Below are 27,480 nucleotides of genomic sequence, written 5' to 3'. Positions count from 1 at the left end.
CCTGGGCTCTGCTTCTAACCCCTTCTGTGATCTTAGCCACAGTTTCCTCACCTGCTAAATGACAGTGTAAAACTAGATAATCACTAAAAGCTATGATTCTTTGGCCAGCAGTACCTTGTGTAGATGGATGGACATAGAAGACCTACAGAAAAATTACTAGAAATAAGTGGTTAGTAAGATAACTGGATATATAAGACTTCACATATTTACATACCAGCAGTAAACACAGAATGAAAGTCTATAAAAAACTATCACAGTAACATAAAAATATATCTGGGAATAAGTACAAGATAATGTACCCAAAAACTCTACATTAAAAACTATGAAACATTTTTGACAGAAATAAAAGAAAAACCCAGCTAAGTGTTCCAATACTGTTTCATGGATTGAGGAACAGAAAAGATGCTATCCATGTGGAAAATCAGAGCACTAAGAAAGCTAAGGTGCTCTTGAAAATGAAGGAAGTGGGAAGAGGGCTTTATTGGATATTGAGACTCGTTACAAAGCTAAAATAATTTTAAAAGCATGATATTGGCATAAGGAGAGACAAACAGACCAGTAGAACAGAACAGAGTGGACACTTGATTTATGGCAAAGATGGTGCTAAGTACAGTGGGAATAGGACAGTCTTTCCAGTGAATGATGTTGGGTCAGTTTGGTGGTGTCATTAGGGAAAAATGAAGTCTGGTTACCACCTCATAGCAGTCTACTATTGATTTCATTAGATTTGATACTGGAATTGTGGTTATGTTTTTAAAACACAGCTTTATCTATTAAAGATATTTATAGGTGAAATGACACTATGTTTGGGACTTCCAATAAAATCAGCAAGAAGAAAATAGAAGGTAGAAAGGAGGAGAATAGAAAAACCAAGACTGTAAAATGTTGATACCTGTTACAACTGAGTCTGAGCAGGGCTTAGACTTTTCTCTGTACTTCTGTATGTATTTGAAAGTTTCCATTGTGTAAAGTTTTTGTTGTTGTTGTTTTAATCAGTTCCATGGGGCACCTGGGTGGTTCAGTGAAGCATCTGCCTTCGGCTTAGGTCATAATCTCAGGGTCCTGGGATCAAGCCCTAGCTCAGGCTCTGTCCTGAGCAAGGAATCTGCTTCTCCCTCTCTCTCTGCTCTTCCCCCTGCTCATGCACACTCCCTTTTCTCTCTCTCTTTCTCTCTCTCTCTCTCTCATTCTCTGAAATAAATAAAATCTTTTTTAAAAAATCAGCTCCAGGCGATTTGCAAATCTAATGTGAAAGGCAACACAGTAAAGCTTCTAAGAAGGTAACATAAGGGAATATCTTCATATTCCCAAGGTAGGAAAGGATATCTGAAATAGGACACAAAAATGATTAATCACACAGGAAGAAGCTGATAAATTAGACTATATTATCATTAAGAACTGCTCTGTATCAAAAGAAGCCTTTAAAAGTGAAAAACAAGCTAAAGATCTGAACATATATAACCAACAAAGGGCTGCATTTTGGAATATATGAAAACCCATAGAAATCCGTAAGAAAGATAACCCAGTAGAAAAAGAGATTTGATAAGGTACTTCACAAAAGGAAGTATCTCAGTAATCCACAAATGTGTAGGACAGTGCTTAACCTCATTAGTCATCAAGCAAATGCCAATTAAAACTACAATGAATACAAGTGCTCACGTCCCCCAAATGGCTATAATTAGAAAGACTGACCAAACGAAGCTCTTGTTGGACTGAGGAGCTTTCTTCACACACTGCCAGTGGGTGTGGAAATGGGTAAGACCAGTTTGGAAAGCCATCTGGCATTACCTGCTAAATTTGAACATTTTCCACCCTAGGGGTGTACCTGACCCGTGGGTGCCCACGTGTACCAGGAGATGTGTACGTAGCAGCTTTACTCGTCACCTGGGGGGCCTGGGGTGGCTGCCAGTGGGAGGATGAAGAAATAAACTGGGGAGTAATCATACAGTGGAACATTGTGCCACAATGGAATCGATGCACAGCAGCTCTGATAACACTGTGGATGTAGCTCGTAAGCACAGGCTTAGCACAGGAAGCCAGACACAAAAGCATACGTATATACCTGGTCTTTTTGGTTCAAAAAACTAGTAGACCCCCTGATGAGGGACTTGTGCTTAGATGGTAAGACATGAAAGGAAAGTGAGGAACCAGGAACCACTAAAGAAAGGATAATGTGTTACTTGTTCTCGGAGTGAACAGGGGGCCGGGGGGCGGGGGGGCGGGGGGGTGGGGGGGTGGGATGGGACACATGGGGGCTTCTGGAATGCTGGCTTCTTTCTCTTGGCCTTGGGGTAGTTCACACACGTACTCACTTTGTGAGAATTTGTTGCTGTGTATTATTGCTTTGGGCACTTTTCTGTGTGTATATAGATATATTTGTAGGTATATCTTGCAAAAATATGTTTTAAAAAAAAATAGCTCATAAGACTGGTTCCTGTCTTGTGTTTTAGAAAAGCTTTAACCTTTTTAAGAAAACATTTAACCTAAAACATTGAGGCACTTGGTCAGGATTCCTGAAGGTACTTATGTTCACTGTGTTACGTTGCTATACATGGGGAAGGGGCAGTGATGGAACCACCTTACTCTGAGGGCCTCAGGCTCCCAGGGACCCCTCCGTGTGTTGGCACTGTTCGTGCACCGAAATTACATTTGGGATGTAGAGACATCCCATGGTGCCAAGGGCAACAGCACGGGAGCTGCTGCCAAAAATTAGACGTAGTCCATCGCTGAGCCAGTTGCATTAGGGAATTTTGAAAGACTATTTTGACACTGCTCCCCCCTGTAACATTATGATGTTCTTATTTGCAGGAATGGAAAAGTGGGAAGAGAAAGGCCGAGAAAGATGAGCTGGTGGGAGTTATGATATTTTCCACCATGGAACCAGAAGCACCTGACTTGGACCTACTAGAAATGTAAGAGATATTATCACACTTCCCTTTTTCCTAACCTGTGTCCACCTCCTGTGCTGACAGGCCTTGGCCGGTGTCACTGACCTCAGCAGAGGTGCAGGGTGTTGAGCCAGACCGCATGAAGGTGTGGGGGCCGTGGTCAGGTGGTCAGGAGATCCTCACTTGTGCAGGAGAGCGCTTTCTAGCCATAACATCAGGTGGAAGTCGGCTTCCTTTTTACCTTCAAGTCAGTGATTTCCTATCTGGCACAGTGGTTTCTAATCATTTCTAATAAAGAATGATAAAACAAAATGGCATAGAGCACACCCATGTAATATTCAACAAAGCAGAAATCTCTGAATATTGCCTTGAAGGAAGGGAATCTCTAGCCTGCATTTTTGTGTTATTTTCTAATTTGTTTTTTTAATTATGTAATTTTTTTAAAATGTAGGCTTGGCTGAAAATCAAGTAGTTCCTTTTCTATTTAAAGGCCAACAAGAAATCATGGGGATTTTAATTTTTTTTTTCTTATAGAATTATCACTTATGTGTTACCAAACGTAGAGACAAGAAAAAAAAAAAAAAACCACAATCTTGTAACTACCCAAAGAGAAAAAAATCAATGCTAATATGTTGGCCTAGGTCTATATAGTCTTCTGAAACATCATCTGCACAGACATAGCTAAGGGAAAAATTGTTTAAACAAAAAAGACCTCATGCTATGCATTGTCTTATGATCTGGAGGTTTTTTTTTTTTTCCATTTAACATGATTATTGGGGTGAGTTTTCAGGTTGGTACTTTTTACATCCTCAAAGAACCAAAGATGTTCAGAATCACTTACCTGGTTGTGTATCTAGGTTACCTTATCTGATTTGTTAAAGTACTTGTTAAAATGAATGAAGAACCACTGGGTACCTCCACTGATAGAATTCCACTCAGATATTCAAGAAATCATAATTTTGTTTACTTCAGAATAATTTTAGTTAAAATTCACAGGGAATTGAAGGAAGAAGGGAAGCAGAATTAAACATTTAAATGGCAAATTTTTAATTCTTTAAAATTCTGTTGGTTTTTTTAAGATTTTATTTATTTATTTGAGAGAGAGCAAACATAACCAGAAAGGAGGGGCAGAGGGGGAAGGACAAGCAGACTCCCTGAAACAAGAGATTTGGGATCATGACCTAAACCAAAGGCAGATACTTAATCAGCTGAACCACCAAGGTGCCCCTTGATTCAGATTTGTAAAGAAGGGGCACCTGGCTGATTCAGTCCATTAAGTACCTGTCTTCGGCTCAGGTCATGATCCCAAGATCCTGGGATGGAGCCCTATATTGGGCTCCCTGCCCCATGGGGAGCCTGCTTCTCCCTCTCCCTCTCCTTGCTGCTGTCCCTGCTTGTGTGTTCTTCTCTGTCAAATAAATAAATAAATAAAATCTTAAAATAAAATGAAATAAAAATCTGAATCAAGCCTGGTGAGAGCAACTATTACAATGCAAGAAAACAAATACCCGTGATTATGTTTAGCGTGAGTCTCGCCTGACCATGTTGATTTTTCTCCTCCTGCATGTCACACTGTTGGACCATTTGGTAGCAAAGTCAAGGACATGCCTTCTTGTGTTTTTGCCCCACAGAGAACAGAAGTGTGATGCTGTTGGTAAATTCACCAAAGCCATGGACGACGGCGTGAAGGAGCTGCTGACCGTGGGGCAGGAGCACTGGAAGCGGTGCACAGGGCGTAAGTCCATCCTCACGGCAGCTCTGGGCTTTCATGGGTGGCAGTACAGGCTCAGTGCTCTGACCTTTACCACCCCGAGGAGCTGTCAGTCTAGTGAACTCCAGTAATATCATACCTAGAGCCCTTTGGTGAACCTCACTCATCAGCCCTACTTAGCAGAAAGTTGACTCCAACAAAGCCAGTTCAAGAGCTCTCACAAGACACCATGTTCCCTTAAATGCTTTCTAGTTATTTGGGGTTTATAATCTATGGACAGTTCATCATTTCCGTGTGTTTAGAGAGGACTTGTTATTTTTGATCTCATGATTTCGTGTTCTCATCTTTATCCATTTGGTAAGGTGTTATATACGAAATCTTCGTCAACTTCCAATGGGGCCACATCCCTATTAGCCCATCCTAAATAGAAAATATCCTGAGTTGAAAATACATTCACTTCACCTCACTTGCCGAACCTCACGGCTTAACCTGGCCTATGCCAAACACATTCAGGATGCTGACATCAGCCCTCAGTTGGACAAAACCATCTCCCACAAAGCCCATTTTATAGTACAGTGTGGAATATCTCCTACTGTACTGAAAGTGAGAAACAGAATGGCTGTACAGGTGCAAACTGGTTGTCAGCATGTGGGTCACTTATCCCCGTGGTTGTCAGCTGCCCAGCATCACAGAGACAGTCCCCCCACAGACCTGCACCTGGGGACAAGATCCAAATTCAAAATTCCAAGGACAGTTTCTATTGAATGCCTATTGCTGTGGCACCACCATAAAGTTGATAAATTGTTAAGTCAGGGGCCATCTGTACTTGCTACAGCCCTAACTTTTAGAAAGACCAGGATAGTTGGCTGTGGAAAACATGAGCTGGGACAGACCAAGAGTAGTGTGAGGAGAGGTGGCACTGCTAGCTGTGGCTTTCTGCCTCTTCTTTCCCTGTCATCAGGGACTTCTTATCCACCCACCACACACACCCCTTCCCTTTGTGTCTACACTATCATTCTCCAGAACTGTGTTTTCCTGTATTCCCTGGCACCATGCAGCCCTTATGTCACATAGCCCAGGCTAGAAACAGTCACTGTCGGCTGTGGGGATAATACCTGGTAGCTGTCCCCCCACCTCTGACGCTCTGTGGGCTTCAGAGGCCAGGTCACCGCTACACAGCATTCACACGGTCTTTGAGGGCCATTGGTGTTCAGAAGTTTCCTCCCCTGCCCACCCATCCTGCCCTTATTGCCAGCCCAGCCTTCCGAGTCTCAGAGGGAAAACTGTGCCCTAGTTAGGGATTGTGCGTGTTATAATCCTAGAGAAAGCAGTGCAGCAAGTCCCTGACTGAGTACCCTAACCTAGTACTGAGGCTAGTAGGCTGGCCATAAGGCTGGTATCTAAGAATTTTCTGGCCTTCACCTTATACCCCCTACAAGAGTACTTATATTCAGTTTTGTTATATTCAGTTATATTCAGTTTTGTTTTGTTTTTCTCTTAATAAAAATGGTTTCTGCTTTGAATTATAAAAATAATACATACCCACTTTTAAACTGATGTGCAGCATAGGAAGGAATTTCATGATTTGTTTTATGAACATTTTTTAACAAGTGATGTTTTTCTTCAAATTTTATTTTTTCCCCTTATTTAGAAGTCAAAAAATAATTTTAATGCATAAGAAACTGAATGTGGAATGACTTGTGGGTGAATTATTAAGATAGCATAGCCAAGTTAATAGCAATAGTAAGATCTCTCAAATCCAGACCTGAAATCCAAGCCTTATCAGGAGTTGGCAGGCTGTGCCCTGGAGGCCAAATCCGGCCTGCTGCCTATTTTTGTAAAAGTGGAACACAGCCCTGCCCGTTTATGTACGTACTGTCTGTGGCTACTTTCCTGTTACAGTGGTAGACTCAAGTACTTTCCACAGAAACCCGTGGCTCCCCAAAGCTTGAAATATTTACTGTCTGGCCCTTTGCAGAGAAAAAAAGGCCCTGTTCACAGTGAATGACCCTGTACCACTCATGTAATATTTTATATCGACAAAAAGCACTTGTAGCAGTTTGCCAGCTGTTCATGCTCGAGGGGCAGACACTGGGAGTAATAGCAGTTGCTCCTTTCTCATGGCAAAGAAATATGGTGTATCCCAAATATAGCACTAATTAAGCCCGAAATGGCCACATATACAAATGCATCATTAGAAAACAAACCGACTGGCCGCCTTTGGTCACAGGGTGTTAACGAACATAAAGGGGAGTGATGCTTCTCTCAAATAGTGGTTTCATTGTAAAATAATTAATTTCAGCTGTAAGCTCTTATGAGGCTGTAAGAATAGCAAATCCTTTAACTCTTTTAAAGCTATTCCCTATTTTTTAGAAATATTTTGAGTACAATTCTTACAATCAAAATTTTAAGGATCTTGCAAAAATTTGGGTTTAGGATTTCTTTCAGTCCCTAGGGCACCTGGGTGGTTCAGTTAGTTGAACATCCAACTCCTGGTCCCAGCTGGGGTCCTGGTCTTGGGGTTTTGGGTTTGAGCCCTGAATTGGGCTCCATATTGGGCATGGAGGCTACTTAAGATTTAAAAAAAAAAAAAAGTTAAATCCTTTTATGTCTAACATCTAGTCACCTTCATGTCCCATGTAACCTACCAGGTCAAATTTATGAAATAGAAGATATTGGTTTAAGGCTGCTCCCTTTTTGAGAGGTGGAGGAGTTTGAAACACTTGGTTTAAGATTTGATGTTAGGATCTTCTTTCTCCTTTTCTCTCAAAATAGAGTTTCTTAAAATTCCTAATCTTTTTTTTTTAATAAATTAATTTTTATTGGTGTTCAATTTACCAACATACAGAAAAACACCCAGTGCTCATCCCATCAAGTGTCCCCCTCAGTGCCCGTCACCCATTCCCCCCCCTGCCCTCCTCCCCTTCCACCACCCCTAGTTCGTTTCCCAGACTTAAGAGTCTTTATGTTCTGCCTCCCTTCCTGATATTTCCCACACATTTCTTCTCCCTTCCCTTATATTCCCTTTCACTATTATTTATATTCCCCAAATGAATGAGAACATACACTGTTTGTCCTTCTCCGATTGACTTACTGCACTCAGCATAATACCCTCCAGTTCCATCCACGTGGAAGCAAATGGTGGGTATTTGTCGTTTCTAATGGCTGAGGAATATTCCATTGTATACATAAACCACATCTTCTTTATCCATTCATCTTTCGATGGACACCGAGGCTCCTTCCACAGTTTGGCTATTGTGGACATTGCTGCTAGAAACATCGGGGTGCAGGTGTCCCGGCATTTCATTGCATCTGAGTCTTTGGGGTAAATCCCCAACAGTGCAATTGCTGGGTCGTAGGGCAGGTCTATTTTTAACTCTTTGAGGAACCTCCACACAGTTTTCCAGAGTGGCTGCACCAGTTCACATTCCCACCAACAGTGTAAGAGGGCTCCCTTTTCTCCGCATCCTCTCCAACATTTGTTGTTTCCTGCCTTGTTAATTTTCCCCATTCTCACTAGTGTGAGGTGGTATCTCATTGTGGTTTTGATTTGTATTTCCCTGATGGCAAGTGATGCAGAGCATTTTCTCATGTGCGTGTTGGCCATATCCATGTCTTTATTTTAAGATTTGTGTGGAATCAGAAAAGACCCCGAATAGCCAGGGGAATTTTAAAAAAGAAAACCATAACTGGGGGCATCACAATGCCAGATTTCAGGTTGTACTACAAAGCTGTGGTCATCAAGACAGTGTGGTGCTGGCACAAAAACAGACACATAGATCAATGGAACAGAATAGAGAATCCAGAAGTGGACCCTGAACTCTATGGTCAACTAATATTCGATAAAGGAGGAAAGACTATCCATTGGAAGAAAGACAGTCTCTTCAATAAATGGTGTTGGGAAAATTGGACATCCACATGCAGAAGAATGAAACTAGACCACTCTCTTTCACCATACACAAAGATAAACTCAAAATGGATGAGAGATCTAAATGTGAGACAAGATTCCATCAAAATCCTAGAGGAGGACACAGGCAACACCCTTTTTGAACTTGGCCACAGTAACTTCTTGCAAGATACATCCACAAAGGCAAAAGAAACAAAAGCAAAAATGAACTATTGGGACTTCATCAAGATAAGAAACTTTTGCACAGCAAAGGATACAGTCAACAAAACTAAAAGACAACCTACAGAATGGGAGAAGATATTTGCAAATGACATATCAGATAAAGGGCTAGTTTCCAAAATCTTTAAAGAACTTGTTAAACTCAACACCAAAGAAACAAACAATCCAATCATGAAATGGGCAAAAGACATGAAGAGAAATCTCACAGAGGAAGACATGGACATGGCCAAAATTCCTAATCTCTAAAGTGAGAAATCTAGCACATAGTGCGGTCAAGCACATGGCAAATGTCTTTAACCTCATATATAGTTATAAAAGTTAAGCAAGTTATTAAAATTAAGCTAATATAGTTTGAATTTGTGTTCCATGATTATTGCAGCTTATAGACCATATTTCAGATTTCTCTGAACTAGACTTTTTTAAAGAAACATTTGAATATTTCTTCTTTGATACTGTACTAAGTCTTCAAGTGTAAATAAGGCTTTCTTCTGAAAAGCAATACATGTATCTAAGGGAACTATTTATAGATGCAAAGAAAATAGCCTAAGATACAGACTCTTTTCTAGAAAGTTCTCCAGAGTGACCCTAGAATGGTAGAATTTTATCACTAGAAGGACCCTCAGAGATTGCTTCATTAATCATATTATACAGATGAGAAAGCCAAAATCCTTCCTCCCTGGTCCTCTTGAGTCCTTCTGCCATATTTTTCTCCACACTTTGTTGCCTTCCACCTTGTTTTGTTTTGTTTTGCAAATAATCATTCATGCATACATAACAGTGGGGAAAGCAAGGTATTTGGAATCACAAGTGCCACATCCACCATTTTATTAGTCATATGACCCTGGACAAGTCAGTTCACTTCTCTGAGCCTTATTTTCCTAACCCATGGAACAGAGATGGTGTGTCTGCACCCGGTGGAGGGGTTGTTGTGTTTAGATAGGATGGGGTACATGCAAGCACACTGTCAACTAGAAACCATCTTCCGGACGAATTCCCAGTCGCTTCTGTTTCATTCCATGGACAAGGATGTCAGCCGGGGTGGTAACTCATAATAATAGCACCTGCTACTAATTGAACAATTAATTAGTACAAAATTTTTATTGAAAAAAAATTCATTCATTTTAAAAAGCCAATAATTGGGGATCCCTGGGTGGCTCAGCAGTTTCGCACCTGCCTTTGGCCCAGGGCGCGATCCTGGAGTCCCGGGATCGAGTCCCGAGTCGGGCTCCCAGCATGGAGCCAGCTTCTCCCTGTGTCTCTGCCTCTCTCTCTCTTTCTCTCTATGTCTATCATAAATAAATAAAAATAAATTAAAAAAAATAAAAAGCCAATAATTTTATTAAAGAATATAGAATATCTTGAATAACTTCAGATTTCTTTTATGATAAAAGTAATTACTTTTAGGAAATAGAAATGGGATCCGACTGTTTTCTCAGAGGACTAGTTAACAATGTATTCCTTTTTCCCTTTCAGCATTACCCAAGGAATATCAGAAGATAGGAAAAGCCTTGCAGAGTTTAGCAACAGTGTTTAGTTCCAGTGGTTATCAAGGTATGTCTGTATTTACTTACCCTTTGGGCCGCTGGTGTCTTGTGCAAAGCAGCCACCCCATTCAGGCTCTTGCATGCAAACAGAAACTCTTCAGCTAAGGACCCTTGTCACTGATACTTAGATTGGCTAGACTGTTCCACTCAGGACTTCTGCAACCCCACCTTACTACTTGCGAGAAAAGCAGAGAGGGTAGTTATACTCTGTATTTTCTTGCTAGCTTCTTGGTGCTCAGATACTGCTCCTCTGTTTTGCTAGAACAGGCAGCTATGGTAAGTAACCCTGTGCCCTTGCTTTCGTCTCTCTGCCAAACTCAGAAGTCAAGTGTTCCTGTTACAAAGGCCATAATTCATCGAGGCCATTTGGAGGAAATGTTTTGACTAACAAATCCATGTTGCCCTATGTCTCTCCATGACCTATCATGATTTTCAGCATATTCCATACTGTATATCTGACCTGTCGAATCTTGAATTCATTGCACTTGTACATTGACAGCACTTGTGAGAACAGGCTGGCTGTTTTCCTTTAAATTTTGGTTTACTTTTGCTTAGTTTGCTCTGTGGAGCCAGGTAGGCAGTGAAAGCATTTGTCAGGTGAGTGGCACTTACTAAGTTTGAGTGTGTCCAGTCACTTACAGAAGTGGGAGAACTGGTACTTTGGCCATAGTGCTTATTCTGATACCTAGGGGAAACAGGTCTGTGGACGTCAGAGTCTGAGTATTTTCAGGATCAAGAAATCAGTCTCTCACCAGAATGTAAGATGTGGAGCTCCCACATAGGAATATTTCTTTTTGTCCTGACTGAATCGTGTCTTATAATCCCAACTTTTAGATCGGATGGGAGTTTTGAGGATTAGTTAATCTGGCGCCCTCATTTTCAAGATGAGGGACATAGAACTGAAAAGATAAGCCTCCCAGACAGGGTGCCACACAGGATTAATGGAGGGGCCAAGTCTAGGGCCACATCCATTGCTGAGGTGCTGGCAGGACTCTAAGAACACTCTCATCTTGACGGGATGAGAGCTTTTGTTCTGAAGATGCTGGACCCTGATCGTGTCCTTACAGGTCAGAGCTCACCTGAATCTGGGCCTTCCTTAAGCCCCCCCCCCCAAGAACTCTCTGTCCTCCAGCCCCGTCCTCAATTCCCGCCATCACCTCTTAGTACTCAAAACCCCTGTGAGAGAACTAGCTCTGCATATGGGGCTCCCCCTGGTTCCAATCCCTCACACCAGCTTACGTGCATCTGGTAAAAGCAGCGGTGCCTCCCATCCCAGCAAAATTCTTCTCCCTGAGGGAGGCACCTTTTCCCACCCAGCATGCCTCCAGCCTCAGCAGCTTGCCCAGGGTGCAAGGCTCAGCCCTTTCTGCACTGACTTCATTTGGATTTCCACATTCCCACAGTGCTTCAGTGACTGTAAGAAGTATGACGTTTTAGTTTTTTTGGTATTACTACATTGAGAGCAAGAGCCTTGCCCTTATCCCCATCCTAACTAGAAATGGAACTGCTCCAAGATTAGATTTTTAAGCTCAACCATGATCCTCCCAGTAGCATGGACCCAGACTTGAGGACTTCATTCATTGAAGGTCAGATATGAAACTTAAAAATCATTCAGAACTAGACCACAGAATTTGTGAACTGCAATTCATTTGTTCTCCTAGTTGAATGTTAGGAGGGACAAATCACTCTTCACTAAATGTGGTACTCTTAGAGGGTGCAGATAATTGAACCAAAAGTCTTGAAAAGGGATCAGGGCAGTTGGTGATCTGGGAAATGGTTCCTAAAGACATTCTTTGGTAGCTTCACACTGTACATAAATCTTTCCATATATTTCTCATCCTGTAAATTTCAGGAGAATCTGCATACCTTCAAAATGATCAGCTTCTCTCCAGAGTTACATATCTGTATGATTTTGTCCCCAAGCAACCAGGCAGAAAGGTGGGATGGAGGGGCTGTGGGGAGCTTAGGGGGATGCCCAGCAGGGTGAGACCCTCCTGGAGGGGAGATGGAGTACAAGATGACCCTTAAGGCCCTGTGCCTTCTCCACAGCACCCACCCATTGTGATCCCCTCTACACCACGCCTCACAGAAGTGCTGCTTGTTTTCTTAATGTTTTCCCTGCTTAAAACCATCATTCAGTGCATCATCAAATATTCATATTGCAAATGACACTTTGTTAAGTATTAAAAGCACTCCGTGTAATAAGTTTTGTGTGGAATACCATTCAACTTACTAGAGATCTTGTTTTCAAAGAACTGTTGGAGTCCCCACGGACTAGCTCTCCACGTTTCAGGGCAGATGAAAGTATATAGAGTTGCATACTGTGTCTTACCACATCTTCCTTTGCTTGGATGTACTGGTGTCTTGGAGCAGTGCTGCCCTCTTTTATCTTGCAATAATTTGGATGATTCCAGTTCCTAAGAATATCTCAGATTATGTTAACTATAATCCTCCATGTTCCCTCTGTGAGTACATAAACTCATACTGGAACAACACAGGGACTATTAGCATGGCCTTCACACAGATCCATGAAGCACTTCCTGTTCTTATGGATTATCACGGAAGCATAATTGACAAAAATATTTAGATGGTTTTCTGTAGCGGAGAATGGTTATAGAAGCTAGACCTGTGGTTTTATCTTGTTTTATAGATTTTACTTTGGAATCGTGGGAATGTTTTACATTTATGTTTGTTATTTTACATTTATTATTAGAAAGTAAATTTAAATCAAAACGTAAAAAAAAATCTCTAAAAAGCAAAAGCAAAATAAATCACTTGATACATCAAGATGAAGGCATAACTACGCAGAGAAGAATTATTTCACATCACCATCAAACATTGTATTTTGATTATGCATCCCTTGTAGTAGATGCCTTAAAGTCTAAAAGACTTCAAAAATCTTTTTTGTTTTCAGTAATCATATAGTTAGCAGTAAAATGTTAATATTGTTATTCTATAACTTCTAAAACTATCTTACATATTTGTAGAGTAAAGCAAATACGTAATATATTACCATTGTTAGGAACTAAGTTTTTTAAATGAAGGAGATAAGGATAAAAATCAAAAGTTTTAAAATACATGAAAAATCCTGAAGTCCTAAATTTGAATTGGAAATACTGATATGAGCTCGTGGTTTTCCTCTTTAAAAAAATACAATTTGCCTTGCTCTGTTCATTGAAAAGGCCTAGAAATATCCAATCCAGTAACGAGAAGCACCTCTAGTGCCACCCACAGGGGCATTGCTAAACACTGTTCCACCCAGATGAACCAGGCTCCTAACAGAACTCAAATGCTGATGTGAAAAGCCTCCCACAGCCAGTAAAGAGAAAATTAAAGCATTAGTGAAAATAATTCTTTCTGTGCAATGAAGCATATCAAATATGTTTAAATCGAGATTTGCGAGGACACTTTTTTAAAAAGTTAATCTGTTACCTTTAGGGGGATGGTTAGAGGATCAGTTTATTATTCTGAAAAACTAGAGAGAAAGAAGCATTTAATCTGCTTTTTCTCTTCCAATGCCTCAGGGTAATCAGATAGTCAATAAAGGGAAGTTTCTCTTTATAAAAGTGCTTCAGGGCGCCTGGGTGGCTCAGTTAATTAAACCTCCGCCTTCAACTCAAGTCATGATCCCACAATCCTGGGATCAAACCCTGTGTCAGGCTCCCTGCTCAGCAGAGAGCCTACTTCTCCCCCTCCCTCTGTTATTACCTCTGCTGTGCTCATTCTCTGTCAAATAAATAAATAAAATCTTTTTTAAAAAATAGAAATGCTTCAGATCAACAAGGAGTGATAGAAGTAGAATAGCAACACTTTGCAGACCTTTCCTAAAATGAGAGATTTAGATAGTACAGGAAACAGAGGACTATGTTATCACCACAGACACAGCAAAACCCAGACTGTGGGTACCAAGGCACCTGGTTTCTTCAATACCCCCGAAAAGAAATTTGCAAGAAAAAAGGGAGGAGAAAGAACCTAAAGACTGAAGAAACACTTCAGCTCTCTACGATGTGGACTTTCTCTGAGTCCTGAAAGCAGCCAGCTTGATTCCAGACTCCAGATACCATTTACTGGATAATTCTATCAGGAGCAGTTACCTTGTCTCCAGTGTTGTGTTGATATTGTCCTTGCTTTTTAAAGAATGCTTATCTTGGGACAGCTGGGTGGCTCAGTCAGTTAAGCAACTGCCTTCATTCAGTTCAGGTCATGACCCCAGAGTCCCTGCTCAACGGGGAGCCTGCTTCTCTGCCCACTCCCTGCTCATGCTCATTCGCTCTTGCTCTCTCTCTCTCTCATAGGTGAAATCTTAAAACAAAACAGAAAAGAACTTAAAAGAAAGTGTGCTTATCTTTGAGGTCAAATTAATGGGTGCATTGTTACATGGCCAGTGAAAGGGGGACCTCAGGGGCGGACAGTATGGGTGCTGCAGAAAGACTGGCCATGAGTTGTTCACTGGAAAGCCAGGGGATGGGTAGATGGGAACTTGTTACCCTATCCTCTAGTTTTGAAAAGTATAGTGTTTTCTATAATAAGATTTTTAAGTAAAATACGCGAAGGGAAAATACATATGACCACTGATGTAGCTGTAATGATTTCCAGGCGAAACGGATCTCAACGCTGCCATCACCGAAGCAGGAAAGACTTATGAAGAAATTGCTGGTCTGGTGGCAGAGCAGGTATCCACAGAGACCCGTGTAGCTCCAGGGCACAACAGCTGCTGTCCAATCCACATGTTCTTTCAACGTATTTTAAAACAAACTTTGCCAGTAACTCTCCTCTTATGTTCCTCTGTATCTTTTGTTAATTGTATGTGGTAATAGTGTTTCTTTGGTTAAGCTAAAGTGATGGATACATTTATCATTGAGAAATCTAAATGAATATCTTCCAGTGTCAATGGCTGGATCCATCCTCAGCCATCAGGGGTTGGAATGTTCTATCAAGAGCACCGTTCATATCACCATTTAGACTCTTAGCTTGTCTGAGGCTGCTTTACCCACCTGGTAAACGGAGGTAGTAGAGCCAACTCTGTAAGGTTCTCAGCATTCAGCAGCCACAAAGGAGAAGGCACCAGTGGGGGATTTGGCAGGGAGAAGGTCTTTGATACAGTCACATGGCTTTTACTGAGGCCTTCAGTAGTCCCAATTCCAGTTCTTTTGACAGATAACCAATAACAAATTCCCTTAAGGGGAATAGACATCTGTGTTGACATTTGTGTCTCAAATCCCTAGATTAAAAGTTTTTCAGACAACTTCTTGAAATACGTATTTGTGCACATAACACCCGTGCACACCCCTTCATGTTAGTCATTGACTACTCCTTATAGAAAAAGATTAGGGGGGATCCCTGGGTGGCGCAGCGGTTTGGCGCCTGCCTTTGGCCCAGGGCGCGGTCCTGGAGACCCGGGATCGAGTCCCACGTCGGGCTCCCGGTGCGTGGAGCCTGCTTCTCCCTCTGCCTGTGTCTCTGCCTCTCTCTCTCTCTCTCTCTCTCTCTCTCTCTGTGACTATCATAAATAAATAAAAATTAAAAAAAAAGATTAGGTTGTAGAAGTGCATAACATAGCTATTAAAATTATAATTCAGAAAAATTGAAATATTTTAAGTTGCCACTTAAGATGGTTACCAGATCTTTAGTAATAATTTATATTCTCTGCCAAAATTTAAACATTAAGTTATTACATCTTCTTTGCTTGTGTATGAGTAATATTAACCAGTTTTCCCCCCCAATAGTATTATATTTGGAGCTGCCTCAAAATAACTAATTTTTATCAGCCAGCCTAAAAACGATCTGATGTTTTATGATTTTCTCTCCAATCTACAATTGACAATGTAGTAGTCTTGGGGCCTGTTTTCTTGCAGGAAAACTAGGCTGATTGCATAGCCCTTGGTATGGTAACTAGTACCCCAGGGGCTTGGCTCATGCAAGTCCTCTGGGCAACTGTTTTCTTGGCCTTGATGGTCTGGATTTCTCTGCCAGGAATAACCACCCTGTGTCTTGTTTTAGCCAAAGAAAGATCTTCATTTCCTCATGGAATGTAATCATGAATATAAAGGCTTCCTTGGCTGCTTCCCTGATATTATCGGCGCCCACAAGGTAACTTGAGCACAGAAGTGCACAGATGACACGGGTGACCTAGGGCTGCCACGCAGGGCCACCTGCATGGCCACCTGCGAGGGCCCTGTTGGTCAGCTTGGCCCCGAGTAAGGAAGAGCTTTCTGAAATCTGCCGGAGCTGCCTGTGGTGTTCAATTAGTGAGGTCCCATAACACATATAGGCTATGGGTTATCGTTTCTTTGATTCTATAGACAGACTATTTTGAGGGAACAAAAATGTGAAAAATACTCCTTTCTGCCTATACTTAGGTCAGGTATCAAACAAAATAATCATGCTATTTGAAATTCAAAACAAGATTAGGAATACTGCTTCCCTTACTAGTGAGACCTCTGTTAGCTGCTTGGACAAGTCACTAAAGACCCTTCCTTCCCCGTCGAGATGAAGTAAGATATTCTGTCCCTGGGCCTGACGAAGGGTTCCTAATTAAAACTTAAATGGTCAACATCGATTTTATATTTTTGTGCTAATAAGGAAACTATAGAAGTCCCACCATAAAGGTATTTTTTGAACTGAATTTTGAAATGTTTTGGGATGTCCTCACTTTTTGATTCTGGTTAGTTTTTCTGTTTCCAACTCATTATTTCAGAATAGGGGCATTTTATCAACTATAGTACTCTGAGATGTTGTAATATACTTGGATTTATTAGGAAAATCTCTGGCAAGGGCTGGTCTGCGACCCTAACAATTCTGACATGTGGCCATTTTAGCATTCAGCTCAATAATACAAGCCTCAGGAAGGGGTAGTATGGGCAAATAGGAAGCTTTGTGCAACTTCAGATAATTTAATATGAAACTCAGAACATTCTCTTTACCAAGTGGACACTTGGGGGGTGTTTTGGTATTGTGGCTGTTGTGGGTAATGGTAGGAATGCAGTGATCTCTCTGAGTTTCCCCTTCTTCAGATATGTACCCAGAAATGCAATTGCTAGGGGAGTAGATCTTAAATGTTCTCGTCACAAGGGGAAAAACAAACTTGTAACTCTGTGAGGTGATGGATGTTAACTGTTACTGTGGTCATCATCCTGCAGTGTACACAGACCTTAGATGGTTATGTTGTACTGTCGTACACCTTCAACTCTTACCTTGCTGTCTGTGAATTACATCAACAAAACTGGCGGGGGTGGATAGGGATAGGGAATAAAATAAACATAATAAAACTAAAAGTCTTAGTTAAAAAAACATCTCAGAAGAGTTAGCTTGTTGTAGGGATTTATGCCAGCAGTTAGAGTTTTGGGCATGGAGCCTGATTTATGCACGAGTAGAAAGTTTTTCTTCCCAGGCAGATCTAATGAGCACTGTGATGATCCTGGAGTGGGAAACGTTTGGCAGCTTTTACCACGACTTCTGAGTATCAACTTGGAATTGATGCAGTGCTCCTTACAGACCTGGAGCAAAGCTGACAATTCACACGCCCAGGCACCCACAGACAGCATGCCCCCACCGATAGAGACAAAGAGGGCCCCGGCACACACACTGGGCTGCCCCTCATCCACTTTCTAAACTCCGGTGCCTGTTTCTGTCTCATGTGCTACTCTTGTCCTGGCACAGGCTCACAGAGATTACAGAAATAGATTGCTGTTTGGTTTTCCTTCTGTTGTAGCCTAAAACTGTCCATTTTAGCTTAGTTCTGTTTTTTAAGAATAGCAACCTTTTTGCTTCCAAGTGACTTGCAGGAAGTTATACTTAGGTGCTTTCCTATGTTCTTATTTTGTCGGGAGATTTTTTTATTCAGTAGCCAGTCATAGAATATGTCGGCATTGTTGCATTTTAAATTAATGACTAATCCTTTGAGCACTGTTTTATTGACACTGTTGCATTCGTATTTCACAGGGAGCAATAGAAAAAGTGAAAGAAAGTGATAAATTGGTTGCAACTAGTAAAATCACCCCCCAGGACAAACAGAACATGGTGAAGCGTGTTGGCACTATGTCTTATGCGTTGCAAGGTAAGACAGAGGTTTGTGCACAGCTAGCAGAGATTTTTTTTTTTCCTCCCCAGGGAAGTTGCTATTTTCCTAGCTAGAGAGAAATCTAAATGTGAACCACAGCTAAGCAAGTGAGAGCTGATTTAAAGTATCCTCCTAAGGGCAGCCTGGGTAGCTCAGCAGTTGAGCGTCTGCCTTCGGGCTAGGGCGTGATTCTGGAGTCACAGGATCGGGTCCCACATCGGGCTCCCTGCATGGAGCCTGCTTCTCCCTCTGCCTACGTCTTTGCCTCTCTCTGTGTGTGTCTCATGAATAAATGAATTAAAAAAAAAAAGAAAGAAAAAGTATCCTCCTAAGCCTGTTCTTTGCAGGATTCCAGTGTTAATGAAAATGAACCCATTTCCTTGACATAACTGTGAGTGACAGTCTGCTTGAGCCTGTGCGTTTTTATTATTTCTTATAAACAGTTAAGATCCTTTTAAAACTCTTAATATTAGCCTATCATCATGCTGTGTTAGATTCCAAAGTTCCACTTTTAACAGTTTATAGCCTCTGTCCCCCAGGAGCACAGAATGTAAAGGGAGTTTGGACATGGCTTTTTCAAAAAAGTTTGAATGTTAGTAAAAAGATATTAATTAATTTTTACATATCTGAGTGCTTTCCAGCACACAGGAGCAGTGAACAGATTTTCCCTGTCTTGATGGACAGACAGAGCAGGCTGGGGCAAAGGAGAAAGGAGAAGGATGCTCTAGTTTGAATAAAACCATACAAAATAATGGTACAAGATTTTATCATCAGCCTTCAGGAGTAAGATCTCCTTATAGGCTGTTGGAGAATAGGTGGTGGTAATAGTGGAGGGCCTGGAGAGCCAGACAGAAGAGCCTAGACTTGATGTAGACATTAAGAAACCATTAAAACATTGATGGTGGGAGGTGGGGGATACACTGCTAAGAGAGGTGGGAGAGCCTGGGGGGCCAGACGGTAATCGGAAAGCCCGCGCAGAAAACTGCTACTTCTGTGGCCCAAGACTTCCAAGCCTGAACAAGACCTGGTGCTTGTTTGTAGGCTTTTCCAGGGAATAGCCCTCAGGACTAGGTAGTGAGCGGGACACAGAATGTCCGGAAGACTTCCTTGAATGAAGATCTGGCTTCTGAAGGGTTCAAAATGGGGGATTTGGCTTCGAACTTGTGTTTGAAGTTATCCAAACAGATAAATGAGAAACTTTATACAACTTCAGATAACATAAACTTAGGACGGTACCCTCTCTGTAGGAATTTATGCCTGCAGCTGGCTCTCTAGGTGCGCAGAATCAGGGAAGAGGCAGGCGGAGGTGTGATGAGGCCAGAGTTGGTATGGGGTGGGGTAGGATACTGAGAGACAAATTCCATAAGGGAGTCATCTGGAGTCAGTACATTCAGCAGAGTTGAAGATCCACTCACCTAGTAAGAGGTTGGGTTCTGGGAGCCCTACTGCCCAGGGCAGTGAAGCTCCATACAGAAGAGGGTCTCCCCCTGTGCCCAGCCATCCGTACAGCCTTTCTCAGGCTCCTGAGACGCCTGCCCAGGCAGCCACTGTGCAAGAAGGAACGGGGCAGGGCCTGCCAGGTGCCTTGCCGGGTCCTGCCTACAGATGCCACATCCTACAGATGCACACAGGCGTCTGCAGAGGGTAACCACCACGCCGACCTGCTGCTCCATTGGCGCTGTGAGAACCATGTGCACACATGAGGGATTGTGTGCACTGGGTCTCAGAGTATCTGATAGGCACGTCAACAAAAAATTGCCCCTCTACTGGAAAGTATTGTTGGCCATGACAGTTCAGGTTATTTTTCTAGCCTCTATAAAGTGATTTGTCAAGAACTGGCACTGCCCCAAAGCCAGCGAGACTAAACCAGTTGATGACTCATCACAACCCAGAACCCCCGGTGTTGTCTGCTGCAGTTCAGGGGTACTGATTGATATCTTGGTTTTGGTTGTAGCTGAGATGAATCACTTCCATAGCAACCGGATCTATGACTACAACAGCGTCATCCGCCTGTACCTGGAGCAACAAGTGCAGTTCTATGAAACAGTAAGTTGGCCACCCCTCCTGGGCATTTTACACATGTGTGCACACACACACACACACACACAGGAGAATCCATGGTCACTTAACCTTGACCATATAAAGTTAATCTGTTTGTAATTTTAATCCTGAGTAATAAACAAAAGGTTTGTTATTGGGCAGGGTTTTTTTTTTTTTCTTTAATCCCTTTTAATTATATCTGCCTTTTCCTTTTTGAATTACACTGGGTTAAAAAAGGTTTCTCTTTAGGAAGAAGGGGCACTGGAAGCTGGTTGTGAGGTCCCTAGGAGCCCTTCCCAGGAGGTTCCCTACCCCCACATCCTCTCTCTGCCTGGGGACAGTGAATGACAGGAGGCCCCTGGCTCTGCGGGGCTCTCAGCTGGGGATGGAGCCTGGCACCACAGGCAGGCTTCGTGAATGAGGTTTCATTGTGCATCAAAGGAACTTCAGAAAGAAAATGAGAGAAAGGAACCTCAAATATCTTCATTTAGGAAACGGTCCCGAAAATGTAAACTTTTATACCCTGCCTAGTAATGTGGTTGCTTACCAGAGTGTACAGACAACAAAGATGTAACACACAAGCAGAAACTCAGACCTCTGAAGGCAAGCTCTGTATGATCGACCATGTGGTGGCTGCCGAGTTTCTCGTGGAGTGTTCCACTATTTCCATGATATTCTCTCACGTCCGTTCAGGGTGATGGTAGGCAAGCCCCAAACTCACATCCGTGCCTGTGTCATCTTTTGGCAAGACAGTGCAGAAAATGTGTGTCTCCAACAGCAAATTCTTAAAAAGGAGCTGCGATTAGTGTGCTTATGTGTGTGACTTGTGTGTCAGGAGCAGCTGGTTTTGGAGCTGAGTTCCCAGAATTCCCTTCAGCATTCTTAGCCTTATAGCATGCGGTTCCTGGGCTCTCTCTGTTATGAACTGGCGCCACTCTGTCGTTGCCCCTCATGTATTAGGGTCACAGATTGCATTTGTTCTACATGGAAAGATAATTGAAGGGCACCTCTTAAAATTCTGACAATGTTGATTTGTTAGATAATCTCCAGCCCAGTGAGGTTTAATCATCGATGACATTGTGACTCAAAATAGAAAACCATGCATTTAATCAGTTCCTGTTAGAGGTAACAGTTTTATGAGAAAGTAACCCTTAAATACTAAAATTTGCATACTTGTTCATGGAGCAAGCATTTCTTGAGCCCCTGTTATGTACTAAGCACTTAACTCCAGATACTTAGGCTCCATGAACAGCCACAGCCTCTGTGTCCTAGGGGAACATGTGGTCCCCTGGGGAAGGCACGGGTACATTGCCGCAGCCGCAGTAGAGCCCTGGCTTTGGAATGGTGTACCGTCTACACAGCACATACTAGTAGCAGTTGGGATCCAGGAGGCATGCTTGGGGGTCCACGGGTACCCAAGAAGACAGGGGGAATCTAGGCAACCCTGAAACCCACACCCCCTCACTCACTGAGGAAGAAGTGCCTGGTCTGGAAATACTGCTGCTCAGTGAGGCAGGGGCTGGAAAGAGGGGGGGCTTCCTGCAAGCTGGGGCCATGGCCCCTGGCAGCACCAGCTGGGGCTTGGTGGGGGGGGGGTTCCCCCCAGCTGGTTGGTACTGGAAGAGTCTAGAAACACAGCCCAGTTAAAAGCATCTGAACTGTTTGCCATGTCTAACTTGCAAGAGATGGAAGCAGTAGACGATCATGAAGTCCTGGCAGGAGTGGTGTCTCAGGATTGTTTTTGTTTCTTCACCAGATTGCAGAAAAGCTGAGGCAGGCCCTCGGCCGCTTCCCAGTCATGTAGACCAGAACAGAAAATGACGAGAACTCCGAAGTGCTTCTTTCTGACTTTGGGCAATGCAATTTAATCTTTTTCCCCCCTTCTGCAAAAACAAAAAGGAAAGAATGAACGAAAACCAAAAAGAAACAGAGTTGCAAAAAACTGCATCTATTTTATTAACCTAAATGAACGCATCGGTTACTTAGGGACAGTTGTCTCTGGTTCATTTCCATATCCATTATTTAAAACAACGGAAATTGTCTCTATTTTTGGAAAGTACTTAAAGTTATCAGAATTTTGAATGGAAAATTAGGGGTTTCCCCCACTGGTATTTTACATAAAATTGTGATTTTTACATCATCCGTGATCTTCTGGTTCTTACCCAATGTCAGATGATTACTAATTGCTTTCTTAAAAATATGAAATATGCCGGGATAAAAAAATATATATGTTTGTATATTTTTATAACTCTTTTCAGTCCTGTGGGACGCCTGTCTACTTAGGAAAATCTACATGCCTTTCACGGACGTATTTATGACTCCAGTGCTTACGTTTCCAGGAGAGAGGAAGCCAAGAGAGGGGCTCCTAGGGCCGCTCCTCACCGGCAGTGGCTCACAGTCACTGTCCCCCTTTCCCCAGGAATATTGCTGAGCGTCCCCTTCTGTGCAGAGGGCTTGCTCCCTGGCACCCCCTTCCCGGGCATAGTTCTGGCCAGAAGGGATATGCTGGAGAGAAGTAGGGCTCTGACTCTGCTCCCAGGGCTGGGTTGACCCTGGTGCTCGGGAAGGAGTGGTCCCCGGGACAAACATGCTCCCCCCAGCTCTCACCTCGAATGGGAGTCTCAGTCTATCCAGTCAGACGTGATGAGAAATGGGTGTGAGAGTGTAATTTGCCCCTCACTTCAGAAGGGAAACCAGCGGGCCAGGGCTATTATCTGAAAAGATGAAAAACCCAGCTCAGTAGACCTCTCCGTCCCCACCAAATGGAAAAGTTTAGGGACCGATATAAGGGTGACAACCTGAATAATGCACAGTGATCCCTAGAGCTTTTATGTTCAAGAAGTACGGAGTGATGTTCCTCGTGACTGCACCCTAAACGTCAGAGTTGTCCTGACCACTAGGACTCCAGTAAACGGCATAAAGCCAGACACCATCTTCACAGACTGTCCGCTTTCCATCTGAACACACGCTATCTTGCCTGCTGGTGAGCGTGTCCGTCCACAGTTGCCTTACGACAGTACCCACACTGCTTTCATTTTCCTGACCTACCAATTATAGTATAGAAAATGGAAAGTTTGGGCCCACACAAATAAAATGAATCCAAAAAATAAGTAGAAGAGGAAATCTGACAAACATGAATATGAGAATTTCTTGTTCTTTAATATCACGGGTTTTGTTGACGTTTTATAAGTAATTTTCCCTACTTGATTTTTCTTTTATAAAATCTCATAGAACAATGTTTATGATACAGCCATTTAATATATGTACAAATTGTAAAGAATATGTATAAATGTTTTACACAAATGTAAGAGCATGTAGAAGCCAACATATAAATAAATTGTTAAAAAAAAAAAAAAACCTGTACAGTAAATTCTGAAAGCACTTTTTCAAAACACTTTTTGGTGTTTGTGTGATTTTTTTTTTCCTTCCTTTCCTCTTTTCTTTCTTGGATAATTGCCTCTTGTTTCCAGCTCCTGAAAATGGTCTAGGTAATGAATTTTTCCCCAATACCTAATTCTCCTGATATAAATTAATAATTGAATTTCCTGAGTCAGAGTCCCCAATCCTGGAAACATGTCATAATCACCAGAGAGCGAGCTGTAAGAAACAGATACTGATGCTGATGCCAAGTGTGTAAGGGATCCGTAGAGAAGCAACCGATGGGGTGTATGTGTGTGTGTGTTCCTTAAGTGATGTTTGCTCTTTTCTATATCCTGTAACTTAATTCTATGGTGTAAAAATCTTATGTTACAAGAAAAGAGTAAGAGAGGAAAGAAATCAGATATTAGCTTTATATACACACACTGGTATTCAAACAAAAGGAGAAAGTAGGACGGTTGAAATCCTTTTATTGGGCACTCAGCAGTGGCCGTGGCCAGGTCAGCCTTGGTGAGTGGAGTGTATGTTGCTGAGCCCACGCATAACCTCCATCCCTGCCACCATGGCACTTTGTTCATGAACCCACCGGGATGTGACCGGGGAGGCTGGAGAGAGAGACTGACTGGTCTCCACAGAATGAATCATCCTATCCACTTTATTAAAATCCTCTTCTGCCGAGGTCACCCTTTGGTGGGCATTTATGGGACACAAATACCTTCACTTTTTTGAGGACGGGTCTATCCACATTCCACTTCCCCAGATTTCTCTCTCACCAGTAGTCCAGTTGATTTCAGGTATCTGACCATCCAGCCAAACCGTGGCCTCAGCCCAAGAATGGATAGATCAACACCCGCGAGGCCGTTTCTCTTCCCAAGCGAAGTGAACAGCCTGGTGCACTGCTCGATGTTCTGCCCACTGGGAGGATTTCCCTTCACCGTGTCCTTTAGGGATTCCTGGGGAGGGGCTGTGGTGCTGGGGCTGTCTGCTTCAGGTGGTGTCTGAAGACCTTGCAGAACCATCTATAAACCGGGCCCGAGTCTTCTCTCCCTCTGTCAGCTGATCTTTGAGAACTCTCCACGCAGCCACAGGTCAGGCTAGGAGAGAGAAGATGGTGTAGCGGTAGTGGGGACTCTGGACATTTGGGTAACTTCTTTGTGCCCATAGGGCCTGCTCGGGCCTGATCATATATGTTCCACTTGCGTTTGATGATGGAGTGCTGCCATGTGTGCCCAACTTCATGGCCCGATGGGTCAGATAATACGCAGTTCACAATGGGCAGCTCAGGTGTCACCACCTAACTTGGGGGCCCACGGGTAAGCATTTAGGCTTCACTAAGGCCAAGAGCTGTTTCTCACAAGGAGAGTAGTTATCTGGAGGGGGGTGGCAAGGCTTTGCTCCAGAATCTTAAGAGCCTGCTTTATTCCTCACCTCTGGGGCCCTGCCAAAGGCTCCAGACGGGATCCCTGTGCCATTGAATGTGCTGGAACCTATGGCCCCTGCCTGAGAGCAGAGCAGCTTGCACAGCAGCCTGGACCTGTTGTGAAGCTTCTCTTATTCTGGGCCCCACACAAGTATCTGTGCATCCTGTGGCCTAGTCAGTGATACCTTCCATACATTCTGATTTAATTGGTGTGAGGAAGGGGCCAGGAAAATGAAAAAGGAATCCAAGGAAAAAAGATGACATGAGGTATTCAGAAAAATGGTAGCTGACTGCAAGCCAGGAAAAGTGAAAGGAATTTGAAAGTGAAAAATTATCCATCGAATGTTGATACTTGGAAGATTTTCCTTCGAGTGGCAAAATTTTAATGACCTCGTGTAGATTTCTCTGTGGATTCAAACACATCGTGTGGTTCTTATATGTTGACTTTTTTTATTTGCATCAACCTTTGGCTATCCCAGAAGAGCTATAGATATAGAATAATTTATAATATTTACAGATCTTGACCCTGTAAGAATCAGTATTTGGAGAGGAGAGGTAAAAGCACGGTGCAAGGATAGATCAGTCTCCTTGTTGAGCAAGAGACCCTGGTTGCCTACCACCAGGAATGGCAGTCCCAGGATGCCAGCCCCCTGGAGGATTCACAGTTGCCAAGGAAGACCCGACTCAGGCACTGGATGGAAGCCTTTACTCACAAAGATCAGCTTCAGGGCAGCCCCGGTGGCACAGTGGTTTAGCGCTGCCTTCAGCCCAGGCCGTGATCCTGGAGACCCTGGATCGAGTCCCATGTCAGGCTCTCTGCATGGAGCCTGCTTCTCCCTCTGCCTGTGTCTCTGCCTCTCATTGTCTCTCTGTGTTTCTATGAATAAAATCTTAAAAAAAAAAAAAATCAGCTTCAGTAATGAGTGCCGGTCCCCAATGGCCAGTGGGTCTCCTACTGCCGCAGGGTCTCCTACTGCCTCAGGTGTAGGGAGATGGTCTGCGCACACCGGACTCATACAGCAGGTGGAGGACCCTAGTCCTCCCCGCTGGGAGCAGATAGAGCAGGGGGGTTGACCAAGTGCCACATGACACACTTCAAAGAAATACACATCAGGCCCGGAACAAACCAAGACAGCCCCAAATAAAGAATATGCTCCTAGGTGTGTGCCTTAATTTTTTCAACCTGTTCGATTTAAAATCCTTTTCTCCGAGGAAGTAAGGAGAATTTTAGTTCCTTTGATAAGGAGGGCATTTTCCCATGGATCTCTTGCACTCCGCCCAGCTTGGCCGGCTGTGCCAAGAACGCAGAGCCTGGACTTCTTTTGACCCAGGCCATTTCTCGGGGCTGTTTCCAGCAAGCATCCTTGACGGATGACCTGACACCTTCACGGAAGAAAAGCTCGCTCTGAAAGCTCCAGGCTCCTCTCCTGTAATACAGCTCATGGCATGTGCTCGCATCCCTCGGGGTCCTCCAGGCCGCCCCCCCCCCACTTGCAAGGCCGGAAGAAGCCAGAGCTCATGCTGCTGCAGCACCATGCATAATAATGCGTGTTGTCCCCCTCACCTAAGCCTCCTGCCGGCATCCACAATATGGTAACACTAACTCATTTGCTCATAAACAGAACAAAATCAATCCCAGACCCAGCTGTTACTTTTGTAAGAAAACATTTTTAAGGGGATCCCTGGGTGGCTCAGCAATTTGGCACCTGCCTTTGGCCCAGGGCATGATCCTGGGGTTCTGGGATCGAGTCCCGTGTCAGGCTCCTGGCATGGAGCCTGCTTCTCCCTCTGCCTGTGTCTCTGCCTCTCTCTCTCTCTCATAAATAAATTTTTAAGAATCTTTTAAAAAATTTCAAAACAAAAGAATAAGAAAATGAATAAAGCCACCAAAAAATACATACATCAGCATAGACCGTGAAAGGTTGTGGAATAGTCTTTGACACTCCACTAGGAAACTGTATCAGAGAACAGGAGAACAAGTTGAAGTCTTAGCCGAGCAGAAAGGTTTTTTTCCCCCAAATTTATTGAGATACAACTGACTTGTACCATACGAATTCAAGCGTGCAGTGTGGTGGCCTGATACATGACTATATTCAGGAACATACCATCACCTCACGTCGTTCTCACTTGGTGATCTGCTGTCAGCAACTTTCAAATATGTAATACAGGATTGTCACCTGTCGCCGCCACACCACACAGGAATATGTGAGTGCCGTTGGCAGTTCAAAGAACAGCAATGAACCACTTTGAGGACCACGAATGCTCTGGGAAGAAGGGAGAAGAATGGCTTTAGTCAACAGTACGTTCAAAGGTC

General features: G+C 43.1%; 1 protein-coding gene across 3 annotated transcripts in view; it reads left to right on the top strand.

The window, feature by feature from the left end:
* SNX9 (sorting nexin 9) overlaps positions 1-23,762 on the top strand; it is a 114,504-nt gene extending 90,742 nt beyond the window's left edge. For all 3 annotated transcript variants that reach the window (XM_072767143.1, XM_072767140.1, XM_072767146.1), the window contains 8 exons: positions 2,809-2,912; positions 4,520-4,623; positions 10,199-10,276; positions 14,866-14,942; positions 16,270-16,359; positions 18,211-18,325; positions 20,283-20,374; positions 22,125-23,762. In XM_072767143.1, coding sequence (XP_072623244.1) covers positions 2,809-2,912; positions 4,520-4,623; positions 10,199-10,276; positions 14,866-14,942; positions 16,270-16,359; positions 18,211-18,325; positions 20,283-20,374; positions 22,125-22,172 — 708 coding nt within the window. In that variant the 3' untranslated portion in view covers positions 22,173-23,762. The remainder of the gene's footprint in view (positions 1-2,808; positions 2,913-4,519; positions 4,624-10,198; positions 10,277-14,865; positions 14,943-16,269; positions 16,360-18,210; positions 18,326-20,282; positions 20,375-22,124) is intronic.
* Positions 23,763-27,480: the final 3,718 nt, after the last annotated feature.

This window comes from Vulpes vulpes, chromosome 1 (assembly GCF_048418805.1).
Source record: "Vulpes vulpes isolate BD-2025 chromosome 1, VulVul3, whole genome shotgun sequence".
Classification (NCBI taxonomy): Eukaryota; Metazoa; Chordata; class Mammalia; order Carnivora; family Canidae; genus Vulpes; species Vulpes vulpes.
The sequence above is the reverse complement of the archived record's forward strand: the minus strand, read 5'-3'. Positions and strand labels throughout refer to the sequence as shown.